Source organism: Astyanax mexicanus, chromosome 25 (assembly GCF_023375975.1).
Source record: "Astyanax mexicanus isolate ESR-SI-001 chromosome 25, AstMex3_surface, whole genome shotgun sequence".
Taxonomy (NCBI): domain Eukaryota; kingdom Metazoa; phylum Chordata; class Actinopteri; order Characiformes; family Acestrorhamphidae; genus Astyanax; species Astyanax mexicanus.
This window is the reverse complement of record NC_064432.1, coordinates 23,173,377-23,191,438: the sequence shown is the minus strand read 5'-3', so window position 1 is coordinate 23,191,438 and position 18,062 is coordinate 23,173,377. Positions and strand designations below refer to the sequence as shown.

Sequence of the window (18,062 nt, the reverse complement as noted above, 5' to 3'; positions counted from 1 at the left end):
GAGTCTATGGCCTGCAGTGATAATTTGTTTAATGTAATTATGCTGATTCTGATTACTTGACATAGTCAATTCATCCCTTAGCTTTGTCCCTAATTCTCTAAAATTCGTTTGTTTTCAATTCAAACCACAGAAGTGGAATGTCAGTGAAATGCTGACAAAATGAGGTGGCTATAGTACCCCACAGGGCTTGTGGTGTAGCGGGTATTTAAAGTATGGGTGAAGAGAATGGGATGGTCCCTATTAGTAACTCTAATTATCAGGTGCAGGATCTTCCTGTATTGTTACACTTGGTAAAAACATTTTAGTCATATGAAATATACGAGCTGTACAAGGCTAGGATAGTAAAGTTCACTGAGCTAACTGCATTATTCAACTTGGTAAAGAACTTGGTAAATAATTATAATAAAAATATAATAATAATATCATATGCTTAAGCAAATGTAAATTATTTTTTACATTCAGCTCTCATAAATGAAATGAAATAAAAAGGTGCAAAGGTACAAGCTGTACAGAGCTAGGATAGTAACTTAGCTTTAGCATTTAGCCAGCATGTCTGTTTACCAAAAGATTGGCTTCTGTTTTATGTGTAACTCACACCATCTGCTCAAATTGGCTTTACTTTAACTTAGTACTTTTAGAATGTTTTATAATTTCAATTTCATGGAGTTTCCAAAAATTCTGAAGCAGCTTTTTTTTTTTTTTTTTTGCAGTGGCCGATCACTAAACATGATCCTACAGTGGCATTGCTGAAAGAACATTCTGAAGCAGATTTTTTTTAAAGAGTGTATGAGAAAGAAAAAAAAGCTGGACAAAATTACACTTTGGGAAAAGTAAATTCACAGAACCCAAAAGCATCAGCAGAGCAGGGTTCATCATTCCATGCATTGATTGTCATAGCAGGGATAGAAAAAGCAACACAATTCTCATTTCCATACGTATTGCTGGGTTCTCCACTTCTCCAGAACCTAGGATTTATAGACAGAATAAAGGACGTTCATTTATATTATATGATGTTCAAAAACAAAACTGCAGAGAAATATAACTGTCTTACTCACTTAGTGGTCAGTGGAGATCCGTCCACCCACTTCCACTCTCCTTCTTTCTCTGCATCACTCAGACCAATCCAGATGTATTTGTTTTGCTTCTTAATGAACTCCTAGAGGAAAAGAGAGAGTGATTAGAATGAGGAGATCAGAGATCAGAGAGGAGAATCTTCTCTCCATTCTTCTCACCTGTTCTTCTCTGCTGTTTATGATCACCAGATCTGCTCCTCTGTTTCTGCAGTCCTGCCTGGCAACATTCCAGTTCTTCTTCTCAGAAGAGATGTAGTAATAACTGCTTCCAAACTTCTTCCACCCATCTGAATGCAGCTTCTCTAAAAAACAGTAAAGACATGGTCATATTTTATGAATGTGAGTACTTCCTTTACACCAGTGGTGTGCAGTGAGGCCCTTCTAACCCTTCAGAGAAGGGGTGACAATAAGTGCATGTAAATCATTACATAAGATTTAATCAGGAAATATATATCATAGCTATTGTAAGTATAAGCATGTATTTCATAAATTATCTAAAATAAAAAACAGCAACTCAATTCAAAGCATTGGTCTTTGTTTTTCAGTTGCTATAGCACTCATATCTGACTGACAGCGATACTGACCAATCAAAACTGTTTTAGAATGGCTTCTGCCCCCTTGTGTCTGCGTGCCCCTTCTCCTTGGCCATCTCTCAATACACAAGTACACAAGTCTGTACTCCCGTACTTGTCAAGAACGGACTTGAGAAGTTCGGATCGCGAGTGCGGACTTCCGAGAACGGGAGGAAGCGGGACGGTTGTTGTGTAATTGGAACAGCTGCGTACTTGGTGACGTAACCGTCTTACAGGAGCGGAAAGCGTTGTTCCGAAAACATAGGAGCACATTTTCACCAAGCTGCTTTCTTGACAAATAAACCAGATATCTGAAGTCTAAACCCCCACATTCTCGCCTAAAAATTACTTAAAACGTTGTTTTAACACACAGCCGTACTGTTTTAAAAACGTACAGGTGCTTACAGTTATGTACCTTCTCATCCTGCATTACGCTGATACTGCTGCGAGGTGCATTCTGGGTTATCGGGCTATAAGAAGTTCACAAGTCACCTTCCATGCATCCTTGATAAAGTGGGAGGAGCAAGAACACATCCGGGTATTAGTTGTGTACTTGGCAAACTGCAATCTTCTGAATTGGAACAGTACTTGGGCTGCGACTGATGACGTTTCCCGAGCCCACAAGAACACAAGTATAGACAAGAACCCAGATTGAGAAACGGCCCTAATTTTTGGAAGGGTGTAGTAATGAGTATAATAGCAAAGTCATAGGAAAATCGAACCAATCAGATTCATGATTTTCACTCCGGGGCGGGGCCATGGCTGTCTAACCCCTTTCTCAGCGCTGTGCTGAAGGTGCTACGCATTGGTTAGTCAAAACACAAAGCCCATGCATTATTAATTCAAGAGCCCAATTATTATTAATTGCAACTGCAAATCAGACAGATATTGTGTCACCTCATATTAAATAGCCTTTTTAAAGGTGGCTTCAATGTGAAACTAATTTACAATAATAGGCTGTAAAACTGCAAATCACTGCTCTACACACTGACTAAAATAATCAGTAAGAGGTAAGTCTTATTATATAGGCAAGATTATGCAAGAAGTTATTATAATGTGTTGGTATCAGAGTCCTGAGTATTCTTATTTCTGTTTGATTCTCTGTGTGTATGGATTTGCCTGTGCTGAAAAAATGTGCATGATCCACTCACTGTACCAGTTTTCAAAAAAACTGTACCGCATTTCAAGTAATGCGGCTCGGACGTTTCTGGTTGTATTGTTTACATTCGCCTGTATAGGCAAAACGTACATTTTTACTAGCGAGAGGTCAAAATGAGTATCCAGCGTGAAGTTTTCAAGCCGTTTTCAGCACTGTTGTGTTCCTTTTTGCACGGCGTCTGCTAAGTTTTATGTAAGCTTTAGGCTTTCATAGTTTTTTATTGTGTTTGTATTGACAGCTGCGTCACTCACCCAACCATTTAACTAAATCAGGATCTATATTCTGGAGTTTACGACTTATTTCAGTCAGGTCCTTGTTGCTGTTCTTTAGCTGATCCCTTTCTTCAGTCAGGTCCTTGTTGCTGATCTTTAGCTGATCTCTTTCTTCAGTCAGGTCCTTGTTGCTGATCTTTAGCTGTTCTCTTTCTTCAGTCAGGTCCTTGTTGCTGTTCTTTAGCTGATCTCTTTCTTTAGTCAGGTTCTTGTTTCTCTTCTTTAGCTGATCTTTTTCTTCAGTCAGGTCCTTGTTTCTCTTCTTTAGCTGATCTTTTTCTTCACTCAGGTCATTGTAGCTGTTCTTTAGCTGATCCCTTTCTTCAGTCAGGGTTGTGATGCTGGATAAGAGGGTCTCTCTCTCTGCAGTAAAGTTGTCACTCAGAGAGGAGATGGTTTGGTCCTTAGCTTCTTTTTCTTTAATGTCTGTACAGAGAAAACACAACACAGTCCTCAACTAAACTATTTTTATACTTATATTAAACATGTACAGTGCTGTGTTGAACACAGCAATCATGTTGAATTAACAACAATAATTATGACATTAATAACTATTATAATTGGTTTTATCACTAAAAGGAGCATATTAAACTTTGGTAAATGGGCACCAATATTTTTTTTATTGAAACCAATTAATAAACCATACAATGTAATATATCAGGGTTAGTGGGTTCAACAGGGTACAGAAAGTTTCCAACCAAACCTCAAGGAAACACTGACATTTTTAATCTAGCAAACATTTAATTTAAAACTGGGTGATATGGCCTAAAAATTCTTTGATTTTTTTCCACAAAAAAAATGATAGTTGTTTTATTTGTTTTTTCCCCCCTACTAAAGATAAAAACTACAAATGACAAAGGAAAAGGTTTATTGTTATTTTGGTTTCACTTAAATTCCTCCTTTGAGGTTAAAGTGCAGCCCGAAACATTGCAAGAAAGACCCTACTATTATAAATAGCAATGATTTTTCATTTTCCCTAAATATGTAAACTTGTCTGTAGTTTGTAGTCTAATTGGGCACTTTTGAGTCATCCAATTGATGCAATCTTATATAAAATCCACGCAAAAATCATTTTAATCCAGATTGGTGATTTTAGAGCTCTTGACATCAATACAAAAAGGATTTATCCTCCACATTAATCCCCTGATCTAAACCTGATGAACTGAGATGGTGATTTGAGGTGATTTAATTGGGATGAGCTGGAGCTTCTATAAAGCAGCAACTATTGTTCAGCACCTGCAGGAACTCCTTCCTTCAAGACGCTGAGAAAACGGTTCCAGGTGACTCTCCCTCATGAAGACACTGAGATTAAAATACCAAGAGTGTGCAGATCTGTCCTCAAAGATTAATGTGCTACTTAGAAGAATCTAAAGTATAAAACATATTCTGGTTTGTTTAACTCTTTTTTATTCCGCATGTGTTCCTGTAGAGCATTCACGGTTTGAGCAGCAAACACATTTTTTCCTGTGGTTAGAGAAACGTGTACTGCTCTGTCATGTTTAGTGAATCAGTGCAAGAGTGTGTCTTTGTCCTTAAGTATTGCGATGGCTTGCACTGCTCAGAGACTCCAGGCTGCTTTACACTATACACTGCTTTAGAGTCTGATGGTGAGGACATGCCCATAACCACATAGTTTCTCTGCTTTGTATTTAGCTCATCTGCTGAAAAGAAGTGGCCATGAAATCATGCATCTTTGCAGTTTGGCAGTTTGATGCATTGGCCCAGTGTGGGCATGTTTGCTGGGTAAAGCAAGCTTTCATGTACTGCATGTAAAAGTTACTTTCTTATAGATACAGCACTCACTGCGCACACAGATCACAATGATGGTGATCAGCAGAAGAACACACAGCAGCCCCAAACACACTGCAGCCAGTCTGGAGCGTCTGCCTCCTGTTGTATCATCTGAAAAAGAGAGAACTGACTTAGAAAAAGTGCATTAATGAAAGTTATCTAGCTGAATGTTGGTTTTAGTGGGTCTCTTTACCTGGCTGCTGGTCTGGTGTTGTTATTTTAGTGCCGGTATCCGGAATCCCATCCAGTTCTAAATTGCTCGCATTCGATAAGATTCCGTCCTCCATTCTCAGAGTTCTGCTCTACTTTAACTACACGTCTGAACCCAAGCTTTCTCAGACCCTCTAACTGACAGCTTTCAGGAACTCTAACTTGAGGCGTGACTAAAGCGAAGCAGTGGCCTTATATGTTCATTTGGTTTAAGCTCTCACTAAAGAAAAAAAATAGATGTGTGTGAAACAACATGCCACAGCCACAGGTAGTGGTAGTCAGCCACACAAGGCCCTGTTTAAACCTTTAAGAGACCAGGAAATAAACCAAATATTAATATAAGGGGTTAAAATGGAAATCCATATTACTGGCTTTTTCCAGGATTCAACAAATTATTAAATTCACCTTTGCTGAGGTGATTAAATTAACACATTTTATTATGGCTGGTATTCATGTTGTTCTAGCAAGAGTTTAAATTCATAATTTTACTCAATTAGCAGAAATCATATTCAGAGCAACATACACAAAGTAAGAAGCTGTCTGTTCTGCAGCAGTCATGTGATACAGTGATGTGGTAATGTATTTTCTGCAAAGCGTTTAGCCCTGCACGCAATAAATTCTCTCAGAGTCACTCAGCAGCAGCCAATGAGCTGCTGACTGATGTTTCTGTCATTGTATCATCAAGCAAAGCAGATTAAACAAACTGAGTCAGTAGAGGCTAAAATGTTCACAATCCTTATTTGATATTTTATATCATTAAATATATTTAATTAAAATTTTTATCAAAGTTTTCCTCCCAATTTGGAAAGCCAATAACCCATTTCCCGTTCATATTGTTGCCAAATCTCATTGTTTTACATGTAATCACTTAAATAAAAGGTACCAGTGTTATTAGAAGCAGTACAGATTAAGAAGCTGTCTGTTCTGCGGTAACTGAAGGCCGACACTACACTGAGCAGAGTCACGTGATACAGTGATGTATTAATGTGTCTGTGAACAGAAACGAGTGTGAACATTATCTCTGCTCTTGTATGTAGGTGTGGTTTCAGCTGTGAAAAACTCTTCACACTTAAGCTGATAAACAGATGAGATTGTTAAACAGTAAATGGTGGCCTTTACAACAGGCTGTGATAGACAGAAACACAAGCCCTGTATGATCGATCAGAAAACACATTACATACATGCTTTTTTTTTCCTGTTCTTAGCTGATTTTTAGACTCATATTAAAAATTCCATGCTTTGTTGAGTAGAAGCCGAAACAAGTTAAATCAGATAAAATAAATATACACTTTTTAGAACACAATTTTTGTATGCAAATATGTATGCAGATGTCCTGCTGTCCAGTAAAAACTAGAATGAGCTCATGTTCACAAGAAGTCAAAGATGTTCTTGACACTGGGTCCTTATCTCTCATATCGTCGCTGTTCTATGAAAAACACTTATCTCCATGTTTGACGATTTTTAGTTTACTACATAATTTGAACAGACGAACTGTCTGTTGTGGAAGACATCATGCCTGGTTCCAGTACCCAAGAAGACGCACCCCAGTGAGCTCAATGACTTCAGGCCTGTCGCCCTTACATCACATATCATGAAGACCCTGGAACGTCTGCTTCTACACCACCTCAGACCCCAGGTTCAACATGCAATGGACCCCTTGCAATTCGCCTACAGAGAGAAAGTGGGAGTGGATGATGCCATACTGTACTTTCTCCACCGGACCCACTCTCATCTGGACAGAGGAGGCAGCACTGAGAGAGTCATGTTCTTTGATTTTTCCAGTGCTTTCAACACCATTCAGCCTCTCCTACTGAAAGACAAGCTGGTGGGGATGCAGGTGGATTCATATTTGGTCTCCTGGATCACAGACTACCTCACTGACAGACCTCAGTATGTCAGATTGAAGGACTGTACATCAGAGACTGTGGTCTGCAGCACAGGAGCACCACAGGGGACTGTGCTCTCCCCGTTCCTGTTCACACTCTACACCTCAGACTTCCAGACGTGCCACATGCAGAAGTTTTCAGACGACACTGCCATTGTGGCATGTATACGGGGAGGAAAGGAGGAGGAGTACAGACACCTGGTGAAAGACTTTGTGGCGTGGTGCAATAGAAACAACCTGCTGTTGAACACCTCCAAGACCAAGGAGATGGTGGTGGACTTCCGCAGGGCCAGGCCACCCACACAGCCAGTATCTATTGTGGGAGTTGATGTGGAGATGGGGAAGACCTACAGGTATCTCGGACTGCATCTGGATGATAAGCTGGACTGGTCAGCCAACACAGACAAATTTCTTGATTAACAGACAAATAGAAATGCTTCAAAATGACCTGGAATAAACTCTTTTTACATTGACTTCCATTAAAAGTTACAAGGTTTTTTTCTCTCTCCTGTAAAGTTGCTGTTTTGGTGATAAGTGTTTTTCATTGGACAGCGACGATATCAAAATGAGCTGATTATCACATCGAACGTCTTTCCAGTTGGCCAATAATAACTAAATGTTATCTGCGCTCAGTCCTCATATATGTATGTATTTCCAGATTCCCAATATTTCAAATGATTTGTTTCTCCTTGTGATTAATACTTAAAACATTATGAAGTTAAACAAATTAAGTGAGATCTTCTAATATCTACTCTAAAATAGGAATGTATAACTTGTTATTTTATAAGTCTATTCACCTTATTACGGTACTAAAATTTTTACATATTTAAAGTCATTTTTCATTTATGAAAGTGCTTTTCATTTTACTTTTCCAAAATATTTGGCTTGTTTCAAAAGTAAGTATCTGTAATAGAAAACATTTTAATTATTAGAACAAGTAATACATTTAGTATTTTAAATTAAATAGATAAAACTGAGTACATGGACATGCCAAAAGCAGGATAAACTCCCTCGGTATAATTTAAACAGCTTTGATTTCAGAAGTACCAATACTTCAACAGATGCCCCAATAAAGTGTTCCTCATAGATATAAGACCCTCAGCTGGGGAGAGTATTACCCTGTGTGCACTCCCCGTCACCGGTGTAGCAACTGATGAGTGGCTGGCAGGCGTGTTCACCAGCTAGTAGGCAGGCTGTACGCTGTTAATCAAACAGTTTAAACAATATAGAGCTTCATTCATTCTCTAGATATTTACAACCCAGCTACTTAGCTATTTAGCTACATGTTAAACTACTCAGAAACGGCTAATGTTTTAGCAGAAAAACACTGGCTTAAGCTAAGAATCTAAAATTACACATGAGACTATTAGCTGCTTTAATTACTGTCTATAAAAGCCTGGAATTTAAAAATTCTATAATGTTCTTTAGAGTGTGTTAGTCATGAGAAAGTACTGTGAGAAAGTGGAGTGGAGAAAAATAGTGTGAAACAAAGTGTTTTTTTACTTCCTCATTAGTGTGAAACGCCCAATATGTTGCTTCACACATATATACATATACTTATAGATTTTAGTTCCGACTCCCTTGGGGTTGCATTAATAATATGATAATTTTGAGTTCTAAATCAAGTGTATTAAAAAGCTTCTATTATCATCATGGGTATTATCCTGTTTTTGTTGAGTGTACTTTGTCTTTTCCATCAGTCAACATTAACATATCTGAAATGATAGATACATTTAAATAGAACGTTCATGCTCCGAACCGTCCAACGTGTTTAAATGAAAACAATTCTGTAAAGAAGACTGTGCCTAATTTCCTCCACAGAGATGTGAAAGACTCGTTGTCAGTTATCAGTAAAGCTTGACTGCAGTTGTTGCCTCCGAGTGTGACACAACCAGGTTATTAAGTTTAGGGGCAAATATGTTTTCATACAGGGCCAGGTTGATTTGAATAGATTTTTTTTTTTACTTTAATTGCAAATGAAATTCACAGATTTGTTAAAATTTACTCAGGTTTTTGTTATTTGAATTATATTGACATTGCTTTTAAACCATGCTTCAACAGAATTATTAAAAAATTATATTATAAAAAAAGTCAAGAATAAGGCAAAAAGTGCTCTACTTTAACTACACGTCTAAACCCAAGCTTTCTCAGTCCCTCTAACTGACAGCTTTCAGGAACTCTAACTTGAGGTGTAACTAAAGCGAAGCAGTGGCCTTATATGTTCATTTGGTTTAAGCTCTCACTAAAGAAAAAAAATAGGTATGTGTGAAACAACATGCCACACCCACAGGTAGTGGTAGTCAGCCACACAAGGCCCTGTTTAAACCTTTAAGAGACCAGGAAATAAACCAAATATTAATATAAGGGGTTAAAATGGAAATCCATATTACTGGCTTTTTCCAGGATTCACCAAATTATTAAATTCACCTTTGGTCTCATTTAGCAGAAATCATATTCAGAGCAACATACACAAAGTAAGAAGCTGTCTTTCTGCAAAGCTTCCTGTTACCCTGTCTTAACACTGCACGCAATACATTCTCTCAGTCACCCAGCAGCAGGCAATGATGTTTCTGTCATTGTATCATCAAGCAATCCAGCTTAAACAAACTGAGTCAGTAGAGGCTAAAATGTTCACAATCCTTATTAGATATTTTATATCATTAAATATATTTAATTTAAGTTTGTACCAATTTGGAAAGCCAATAACCCATTCCCTGTTCATATGAGCAACCTTATCACTAGAAATGCACCCAACTCTAGCTGTGTGAAGACTAATAGCACATGCCTCCTCAAATATATATTTACATTGTAGAAATATTAGTGATGGACTATTTCATGTAGTTAGCTGATGGCACACAGCCAGATCTCCATTAACCACAAAACTCACTGACAGTGAACCAGCAGAAAAAGCAAAGCTGATTCAGGAAGACTGAAGAAAACTAAAGTTAATATTGGTAGTTGAACATTACTGTCATACTGGTTTGAATCAGTTGCCAAATCTCATTGTTTTACATGTAATCACCTAAATAAAAGGTACCAGTGTTAGTAGAAGCAGTACAGATTAAGAAGCTGTCTCTTCTGCAGTAACTGAAGGCCGACACTACACTGAGCAGAGTCACGTGACACAGTGATGTGTTAATGTGTCTGTGAACAGAAACGATTGTGAACATTCTCTCTGCTCTTGTATGTAGGTGTGGTTTCAGCTGTGATAAACTCTTCACACTAAAGCTGATAAACAGATGATGGTGTTAAACAGTATATGGAATAAATGGTGGCCTTTACAACAGGCTGTGATGGACAGAAGCTCAAGCCCTGTATGATCCATCAGAAAACACATTACATACATGCTTTTTTTTTCCTGTTCTTAGCTGATTTTTAGACTCATATTAAAAATTCCATGCTTTGTTGAGTAGAAGCAGAAACAAGTCAAATCAGATAAAATAAATATACACATTTTAGAACACAATTTTTGTATGCAAATATGTATGCAGATGTCCTGCTGTCCAGTAAAAACTAGAATGAGCTCATGTTCACAAGAAGTCAAAGATGTTCTTGACACTGGGTCCTCATCTCGCATATCGTCGCTGTTCTATGAAAAACACTTTTTTTCCATTTTTGACGATTTTTAGTTTACTACATAATTTGAACAGACGAACTGTCTCTTACACTGTGCCAAAATTTCTTGATTAACAGACAAATAGAAATGCTTCAAAATGACCTGGAATAAACTCTTTTTACATTGACTTCCATTAAAAGTTTACAAGGTTTTTTTCTCTCTCCTGTAAAGTTGCTGTTTTGGTGATAAGTGTAATGGGTTGGGGAGCAGTAGCTCTCCAGCCCAGAAGGTTGTAGGAACCAAGTGCAGAGCAGCAGATCTCAAAGCAGGTAAACCCAAGAAAAAGGGGAAAATAATAATAATAATAATAATAATTATAAGAAGAAGAAGAAGAAGAAGAATTAATATATAATCGTTAATATATATATTAATAGGATATATAATGATATTATATAATAATATGATATATATATATATATAATTATTATTATTAAACCCCGCTCCACACGGGGATTGAACCCAGGCTGTCGCGGTCGCGGCCCAATGCCCTAACCACTACACCAGCGAGTGGATTGGGACACCGCTGCTTTAATCGCCCTTAAGAGCCTTCGCCGAAAGGGGCGGAGCAACAAAAACGGGCGGAGGACGAAAACGGGTGGAAAACAAAACCTCACCAGAGAGGGGAGGAACAGCGGGGGGGAAAGAGAGGTGAGCAATCCGCGCCTCGTGGCTGCTACACACACACACACACACCGGAGAGAGCACACAGCTCCACCAGACTCGAGAGGGAGAGGAAAGGGATAGAGGAAGATACTTATGCGGGAGGAGTATGCCGGCGTGTGCCGAACAATACTCTCTCCAAAGGGATAGCAGGGAAGAAAAGAGAAAAAGAGCCGAGGCTCGCTCGAAAATCGGGCATAGATTCGCTCTCACGAGCTTCAAAGATCCAGCGCCGAGTGGCTAGTTGGCGTTGCTTATAAGCTGTTGAAAGCAGGTGTTGATAATTAGTCAACTAACCCTCGGCGCTGGCCTGGCGCGCCCTCCGATGCCCTGGAGGACGCCTCGATCGGGCACCAGCCCTTACAGGACCCCCCCCCCCGAGGGGCGGCACCCGACGGCCCTAAACCCGCCGCACGGTTTCGCCGAAAAGCCCTGACCGGTTCCGGGTCCAAGATGTGGCGAGCTGGTACCCAGGACCGCTCCTCCGGCCCGTACCCCTCCCAGTCCACCAGATACTGGAGACCACCGCGCACCCTTCGGGAGTCCAGGAGCCGGCGGACGGTGTAGGCGGGGGCACCACCAATGGTACGGGGACCCGGGGGAGCAGCCGGACCCAAGGAACAGAGGTAGGGCTTAAGGCGGGACACGTGGAAGGTGGGATGAATTCTTTTAAGGGCAGGTGGCAGGGCAAGCCGGTAGGAGACTGGATTGACGCGGCGGAGTATCTTAAATGGCCCTACATACCGCGGGGCCAGTTTACGTGGGCTGCCCCGCAAAGGGAGGTCCTTGGCCGAAAGCCAGACCCGCTGGCCAACCCGATAAGAAGGGGCGGGCCTTCGCCTCCTGTCTGCGTTTCGTTTTTGAGTTGCCCTGGCAGACAGGAGGGTAGCCCGGGCCTTCCTCCAGGCCCGTTGGCAACGACGGACCATCTGATCGGCCGTGGACACCCCAGTGATAGTCTCCTGTCCGGGTAAAGCAGGCGGAGCATACCCAAACTGGCACTCAAAGGGTGACATTCCCAAGGACGAGTGCCAGAGTGTGTTGTGGGCATACTCAGCTAGGGCTGGGGCGACGCATCGACATAATCGACGTCATCGATTACGAAAATGCATCGATTTGCATAACGTGCGTCGGCACGTCGTAAATATGATCAGAACTATGTTAATTAACACGGTAACATAGAAGCATAGAACTATTATTTAATTAAAATGATTTTTAAGAACAGCTAAACACAGTTCTGCAGGTCAAACGCGGAGGAGTTCACGTGCGAGATAGAGAGAGAGAGAGAGACACACACACAGAGAGAGAGAGAGAGAGAGAGAGAGAGACAGAGAGACAGAGAGACAGAGAGAGAGAGAGAGAGAGAGAGAGATTCGCTTCGCTTGTTCTGGTGAGAGCTCATATTCTAGTCCCATACATAATTCTGCAGCTCCCTCAGTGTTTTCTGCCGTATTTTGCGGCTAGCGCGAGCGCTTACAACTGACACCGCGCACCGCGAGGTGCCGCCGCGTTTGTGCCGAATCCGACTCTCTGCTGAATCTGACTCCCGCTTCGCGGACATAATCGGCACAACACCCCCGCTGTAGAACTGCGGTAGTGAAAACAGCGCTTATAAATAAATTAGTTTAGTTTCACTTTCAGTTTTCGTTATTTTCGTTATTTTTTTTTTTACATAAAAATATAATTAAAAAACAGACGCCTACATCTCGGACTATTTTCTGGAGCCCGGGTCGGATTTCGGGTCGGACCTCGGGTCATGTCGGGTTCGGGCAGAGGAGAGCATGGACTCCGGAGAGCAATCTCCAGCTACAAAAAAACGCCAGCGGGCATCTAAAGTTTGGGAGCATTTCACGCAAAAGGGCAACAATGTGGTCCTCTGCCATACGTGCAAAAGGAGCACTTGAAGCGCAAACATCCAGGAGCACTATGTCAACAGGGTCACACAGTAAGTTACCGATTACATCAGGGTCTCCGCGGGTGTCCTTAAAAAGACTTAAGGCTGTCTACCAAAGGTTTTAAACCTGCCACAGGCAGAAATTATACAGTTTTGGTTTATATTTGTGCATGGCATTTCGCAGATTCCAGAAACAGTAGCATTATTCATAAGTTCAGGTGTTTAGCTAAGCTAGCTGCCTTAAGTTATTTTAGCTAGCGCCGTCGGCGCTGCGGTGTTACACCGTTTTCTGTCACCGTCGGAATTTTGTGACCAGTGCTCACGGTTATGAGCGTTCATTGGCAAAACAGAAGCTTTCTATACCTACACCTTACCCTCAGCCCTAAACTTAACCGTTTTGGCCAGTCGGGGTAAACATTAGAAACGAACACGTTTCGAATCGGCCAGTGCACCGGTCTGCTGAGAACTACTTGCCCGTGGTCACAAAATCTAGCGGTCACAGAAAACAGTGCAACACACGGTTGTGGTGTATGGGAGCTTACCATTTTTAGCGTTATAGATCTAAACGTGTTGTACATGTAAGTGATTATAAGTGTGGGGTTTGGTTTAGTAGGCTTGTGTTGTTGTTGTTATTATTATATATTAATATAGTAATTTATCGTTTGCTTTAAAACGTAAAATAATAATTATTTAAATATGTTTCTCAATAAATAGATTAGTCGACTAATCGAAAAAAATAATCGTTAGAATAATCGTTTAAAAAATAATCGTTAGGGACAGCCCTATACTCAGCCCATTTTAACTGGTCGGACCAGGTAGACGGAAAGGAGGAAGCCAGACAGCGGAGGGTCCGTTCCAGGTCCTGGTTAACCCTCTCTGTCTGGCCATTGGACTGAGGATGGTATCCAGAGGAAAGGCTGACCTCTGTCCCCAACAGGCGACAGAAGGCCCCCCAGAACCGGCTGATAAACTGCGCTCCTCGGTCGGATACAATGTCCGCGGGAATCCCGTGGATGCGTACAACCTGGTCGAGCACCACTTCAGCCGTTCCCTGAGCAGATGGTAATTTTGCTAATGCCACAAAACGTCCGGCCTTGGAAAACCTGTCCACTATGACCAGTATCACGTGTTACCCCGAGACGAGGGCAACCCCGTGATAAAGTCCAGGGACAGGTGTGACCAGGGACGTGAGGGAACGGCCAGAGGGTGCAACAGACCTGTGGGCCTGGTCCTGGGGTCCTTTCCTTGGGCGCATACCGCGCAGGCGGCCACATGGGAACGTACATCCCTTTCTATGTGTGGCCACCAAAGACGACGCCGCAAGAACTCCAGTGTGCGCATAACTCCCGGGTGAGCAGTCTGGAGAGAGGCATGACCCCAGTCAAGTACCCGCTTCCTAAGGGATTTGGGTACAAAGTCCCGACCCGGGGGGCCATTACCCGGGTCTGGGTCAACCTGCTGGGCCCATCGGACAGCGTCCGACAGGCCCCAACGGAGGGGCGCCAAGATCCTGGCCGTGGGAACCACAGTGGATGGTTCTACTGGATGAGGGAGGGGCTCCCATTGGCGAGAGAGGGCGTCTGGTTTGACGTTCTTGGACCCGGGACGATACGACAAAATGAAGTCAAACCGGGTGAAAAACAACCCCCATCTGGCCTGGCGTGGGTTTAGACGCTTGGCCTGCTGGATGTAGGCCAAGTTCTTGTGGTCTGTCCAGACCAGAAAGGGGTGTTCCGCCCCCTCTAGCCAATGCCTCCACTCTTCCAGAGCGAGCTTCACGGCCAGGAGCTCCCGGTCTCCCATGTCGTACCTCTGCTCGGCAGGGGTAAGACGATGGGAGTAGTAGGCGCATGGGTGCAGTCGGCCTCCAGGCCCCGCTCGCTGGGACAAGACCGCACCCACGCCTACTTCAGAAGCATCCACCTCTACGACAAACGGAAGTCCGGGATCAGGCAGTTGGAGTACTGGGGCCCCAGTCAGCAGGCGCCTGATAGCATCAAATGCTTCCTGGGCCTCTGTTGACCACTTGAACCGCCCGGACGTCTTCCTCGTCAGGGCGGTTAATGGAGCAGCCACAGAGCTAAAATTTCTTACAAACCATCTGAGGAAATTTGCAAAGCCCAGGAAGCGCTGAACCAGGCGCACTGAGGTAGGTTGGGGCCAGTTCTCCACTGCCTTGATCTTAGTGGGATCCAGGCGCAGCGCGTTGTGTGACACGACAAAACCCAAAAATGAGATGGTCTGTGCATGGAACTCGGACTTCTCAAGCTTGACGTAGAGGTGGTTCTCCAGAAGCAGCTGAAGAACCCATCGGACATGGGTAACGTGCTCGTCTACGGACCGACTGTAGATAAGAATGTCGTCCAGGTAGACGAACACATACCGGTCCAACGCCTCCCGAAGAACCTCGTTGATGTACCCCTGGAAGACGGCGGGGGCGTTCATCAACCCAAACGGCATTACCAGGTACTCATAGTGCCCGGATGGGGTGATGAACGCTGTCTTCCACTCGTCACCCGCTCTTATCCTGACAAGGTTATAAGCACTGCGCAGGTCCAGTTTGGTGAAAATGGTGGCCTGCTGCAGTGCTTCAAAGGCGGATGACATTAGGGGCAAGGGGTAGCGGTTCTTGATTGTTATTTTGTTGAGGCCCCTGTAGTCGATACAGGGCCTCAGCCCACCGTCTTTTTTGCCCACGAAGAAAAAGCTGGCACCGGCCGGGGAGGTGGATGGCCGAATAAATCCCAAGGCAAGGGCCTCCTGGATATATTCCTCCATTGCCCGGCGTTCGGGGCCCGATAGGGAGAACAACCTTCCCCTGGGGGGACAAGCCCCAGGGAGGAGGTCGATAGCCATATCGCAGGAACGGTGGGGAGGAAGTATTTGGGCCTTCTCCTTACTGAACACCACCCGGAGGTCCTGGTATTCAGAGGGTACCCGAGAGAGATCAGGACCTGCGGGATCGAGGTTCATGCCTTTAGTGGTCCTGGGGGGCTGAAGGCAGGAGGCCCGGCAGGCTGGGCCCCACACCAGAACCGAGCGAGTCAGACAGTCAACGCGGGGGTTGTGTCTCTGGAGCCAAGGAAAACCCAGAATAAGCTGCAAGTCAGGGGCATTAATGATGTATAGTGCTATCTCCTCTGAATGAGACCCGACTTGCAGCCTGAGGGGGCGTGTCTGCTGAGACACCACCCCTGGCTCCAGCGACCGCCCGTCGATGGCTGCTACAGGCAAAGGCTCCTGTAGGGGTACCAGCGGCAGGGCCAGCCTCCTAGCTACAGCAGCATCAAGGAAGTTTCCTGCTGCTCCAGAGTCCACAAAGGCGGAGAGGCGAACCTCGGAAGCCCCCCATGCCAACGTCACATTTAGGAAGACCCCTTGAGTACGCGGGGGCCCTGGTTGACCTGTAGTGGATCCCGCTTCCACTGGCAAGTGTCGGCGAGCGTACGAAATTCGATGGCATACTCAGACACCGACCCCCTACCCTGACGTAGGTTAAGGAGGCGGGTCCCTGCCTCCTCTCCTCGGACTGGAAGATCGAATGTCTGCCAAAGGGCGGTGGCAAACAGCGCAGCAGTGGAGCAAACTCCTGGCTGGTGTTCCCAGACTGGGGTAGCCCATGCTAACGCCCTTCCAGAGAGGAGGGAGACAATGTATGCCACTTTGGCACGCTCTGACTGAAAGCGGGAAGGGAGAAGCTCGAAAGCGAGTGAGCATTGTAGGAGAAATCCCCTACAGCCTCCTGGTTCACCCACGTAGCGCATAGGGGAAGGTAGTGGGGGTTCGACCCGGTGCGCTGTGGGTGGCTCAGCCACAACATGCTCCCCCTGGAGACTTCGGGGGGCTGGCTGTGTGGGGTGTGGCAGATTGTGTGCCAAAATATTAGCTAGCCCCTGCAGCTGGTCTAGAATCTGCCGCAGGGTCTGTTCATGCCTCCCTATAGCTGCCCCCTGGTTCCCCAGGGCGGCCTTTACCTGCTCTGCTGGATCCATGTTGGTGCTGGATCTTTCTGTAATGGGTTGGGGAGCAGTAGCTCTCCAGCCCAGAAGGTTGTAGGAACCAAGTGCAGAGCAGCAGATCTCAAAGCAGGTAAACCCAAGAAAAAGGGGAAAATAATAATAATAATAATAATAATAATAATAATAATAATAATAATAATAATAATTATAAGAAGAAGAAGAAGAATTAATATATAATCGTTAATATATATATTAATAGGATATATAATGATATTATATAATAATATGATATATATATATATATATATATATATATATATATATATATATATATATATATATATATATATAATTATTATTATTATTAAACCCCGCTCCACGCGGGGATTGAACCCAGGCTGTCGCGGTCGCGGCCCAATGCCCTAACCACTACACCAGCGAGTGGATTGGGACACCACCGCTTTAATCGCCCTTAAGAGCCTTCGCCGAAAGGGGCGGAGCAACGAAAACGGGCGGAGGACGAAAACGGGTGGAAAACAAAACCTCACGCCTAGCGTGAGTGAAAGAGAAGGGGAGAATTGTAAACAAGGCTCGCCGTGGAAGCTACGGCTACCTCTTATGAGATGAGGTGAAGGATTAACTAAACAAAATGGCTTCCAAAGAAAACAAACTGAACTGAGGTGCTTATGGATTATATGCTGTTCCACCAGAGAGGGGAGGAACAGCGGGGGGGAAAGAGAGGTGAGCAATCCGCTCCTCGCGGCTGCTACACACACACACACACACACACACCGGAGAGAGCACACAGCTCCACCAGACTCGAGAGGGAGAGGAAAGGGATAGAGGAAGATACTTATGCGGGAGGAGTATGCCGGCGTGTGCCGAACAATACTCTCTCCAAAGGGATAGCAGGGAAGAAAAGAGAAAAAGAGCCGAGGCTCGCTCGAAAATCGGGCATAGATTCGCTCTCA

The 18,062-nt window shown here is 43.7% G+C and overlaps 1 protein-coding gene across 1 annotated transcript; it reads right to left on the bottom strand.

Moving 5' to 3' along the window:
* Nucleotides 1-700: 700 nt before the first annotated feature.
* Nucleotides 701-5,154, bottom strand: LOC111197394 (C-type lectin domain family 4 member M-like). The gene is made up of 6 exons (XM_049472391.1): nt 5,061-5,154; nt 4,880-4,978; nt 3,056-3,502; nt 1,233-1,375; nt 1,056-1,156; nt 701-965 (listed from the first exon to the last, which is right to left on the bottom strand). Exons 1-6 carry the CDS (start codon nt 5,152-5,154, stop codon nt 815-817), a joined length of 1,035 nt encoding a protein of 344 aa, XP_049328348.1. The 3' UTR covers nt 701-814.
* Between the last annotated feature and the right edge of the window lie 12,908 nt (nt 5,155-18,062).

Coding starts and splice junctions, on each gene's coding strand:
- LOC111197394 (XM_049472391.1), bottom strand. CDS start 5,154: ATGGAGGACGGAATCTTATCGAATGCGAGCAATTTAGAACTGGATGGG. Junction 1,376..3,055: donor TGATTTAGTTAAATGGTTGG/GTGAGTGACGCA, acceptor ACTGTTTTTTAG/AGAAGCTGCATTCAGATGGG. Junction 966..1,055: donor GGATCTCCACTGACCACTAA/GTGAGTAAGACA, acceptor TATAAATCCTAG/GTTCTGGAGAAGTGGAGAAC.